Raw genomic sequence first — 1,979 nt, 5'->3', positions numbered from 1 at the left:
GCTCATGGTCATGGTCATGTTCCTCTCCACCCAGGTTTAAAGCCTTTAGAAGCCCTTCAAAATCTGAGAAGAATAATATGATCAAAAACAAAACATGATCACAACAGTTCATATGTTATACTGATGCAGAACTATTGTAGGACTATCAGACAGTCATACCATGAAGCATGAGATTATCAGAGCCGAAATGGCTGAAGATGTAATCCAGGAAGTACTGCTGCTCAGGAAGGTGGTGTGCTTTCATGCAGTCTCCACGCAGAGCGTGATAGAGGACGTTTCCCATCACGGAGTCCAGCTCTGTGTGCGTGTGATCGCCGTGCTGATGGCTGCTCTCTTCCAGAATGTCCTTCATAGTGAGACAGGGCTAAAACAACAGACAAACAAGACAGATGTGGCCGTCAGCGTCAAACGTCTATCATTTGTCAGTTTGCATTGCGTCTTGAGAGGCTTGCTGTCATTCTCAATGGCAGAAGTCAAGTAGCAATTAGCCTCTGCATGCGTTACTTTACAGATAACCGTGAGCATTCACGAAATCCTGAAAACTAGTTATTTGTGCTGACCTCATGTGTTTCAGGTTGATAGAATTTCTCCATCTCGTAAAACATCATCTCCAAACCCTCAGATTCACCGATGTCTCCATGAGGAGGATGATCAGTGGTGTTGTTATGGTCATGGTCGTGGCCGTAGATCATTTCGATGAAGTGATCGGTCTCTACGCCCCAGCGGCCCTCCTGTATGGCCCTGCAGGTCTCCAGCGGAGCGCTGAGGAACAAACAGCATGCAGGAGCCACGGTGAAGAAATCCTCCATCTGAAGCCCCTGAGAGCTGCTGTAGTTACTCAGCAGCTGCGAGAGATGATCCACTGAAAGACACTACATACAGGAGAGAGAAAGACAGAGCGGTCAGTGGTGAAATGATGATGGACTATTTAATGCAACTGTTTTGTATTAACATCAAGAAAATACAGGGAAAACCATTGGTTTTTCATGCACTGGTCAATGGTTTGCTTCAATAACATGTCATCTTTCAAATCTGTGTGAAGAAAACTTTCAAAATACACATTTAAGTGTTTATTACAATTTATTTATTTGCATCTGTAGATTCCAATTACAATAGGCTATATGTTTAAAGGGTGCAAGTTTTCACATATTTTCCAGAAGTCTCCACTTCAGAAGCACTTAAGACATATATATATATATATATATATATATATATATAGTAAAATACCATTTCAGTCAAAAATATTCTGGCTGCTGATAGTATGATTTATGGATAGATTTATAAAGTCATAATTGTATCTATTTTACAGTAATATTCAAGTTAACCTTTTTGTGAAAATTAGTGCTGCTAACAAACCTCAAAACTTTATACTTAAGTTGTATTACAAAAGTTAATAGTTATCCAACTGAAAACTGAAAAACACTTTTTATGGATAAACATGAATCTCTAATCTACATAAAAAGAATCAATCTTCAAAGTAATACAAGGTTCAATGTACAAAAAGAGCCAAGCAAAACTTCACCACAGGTTCTGCCAAAATCTCCTCTACCACAGTAAAACTGTGGTACATATTAACTACCACAGGCATTAAAAAAAAAAAGACAAAAAAAAAAAAAGACAAAGCTTTTTAGAAAGTGTCTTACTATTGTGGAGACCCACATTCATTTATTAGGATTTTATAGTTTTACCTATACAAAAAACAAGTGATGATCACTGATTAAATAAATAAATAAAATGTCTGATCTCAGTGATGTTTTCAGCAAAAACCTATTCAGGAGATTTCAGTCAGATTTTTTGATCTCCATAAAACCATGGGTTCATTGTTTGTAATTTCTAATTATGGTTATACATTTCATGATGCAGGACTATGTTATAATGCAGAGAGGGTTAGATGTATCACGGCCTTAGTAACTTATAAGGTTAAAGTCAAAGTCCTATCACATAAACACCTTTTTCTAGTGCTTTTTGGTGATCAAGAT

The 1,979-nt window shown here is 37.5% G+C and overlaps 1 protein-coding gene across 1 annotated transcript in view; it reads right to left on the bottom strand.

The window, feature by feature from the left end:
- The window catches only part of LOC131528391 (zinc transporter ZIP4-like), a 27,145-nt gene that overhangs the window by 23,807 nt on the left and 1,359 nt on the right, over positions 1-1,979 (bottom strand). Inside the window, exons 2-4 of the mRNA XM_058757477.1 lie at positions 561-872; positions 160-364; positions 3-63 (exon numbers count right to left, since the gene is read on the bottom strand). Coding sequence (XP_058613460.1) covers positions 3-63; positions 160-364; positions 561-872 — 578 coding nt within the window. The remainder of the gene's footprint in view (positions 1-2; positions 64-159; positions 365-560; positions 873-1,979) is intronic.

This window comes from Onychostoma macrolepis, chromosome 21 (genome assembly GCF_012432095.1).
Source record: "Onychostoma macrolepis isolate SWU-2019 chromosome 21, ASM1243209v1, whole genome shotgun sequence".
Taxonomy (NCBI): domain Eukaryota; kingdom Metazoa; phylum Chordata; class Actinopteri; order Cypriniformes; family Cyprinidae; genus Onychostoma; species Onychostoma macrolepis.
The sequence above is the reverse complement of the archived record's forward strand: the minus strand, read 5'-3'. Positions and strand labels throughout refer to the sequence as shown.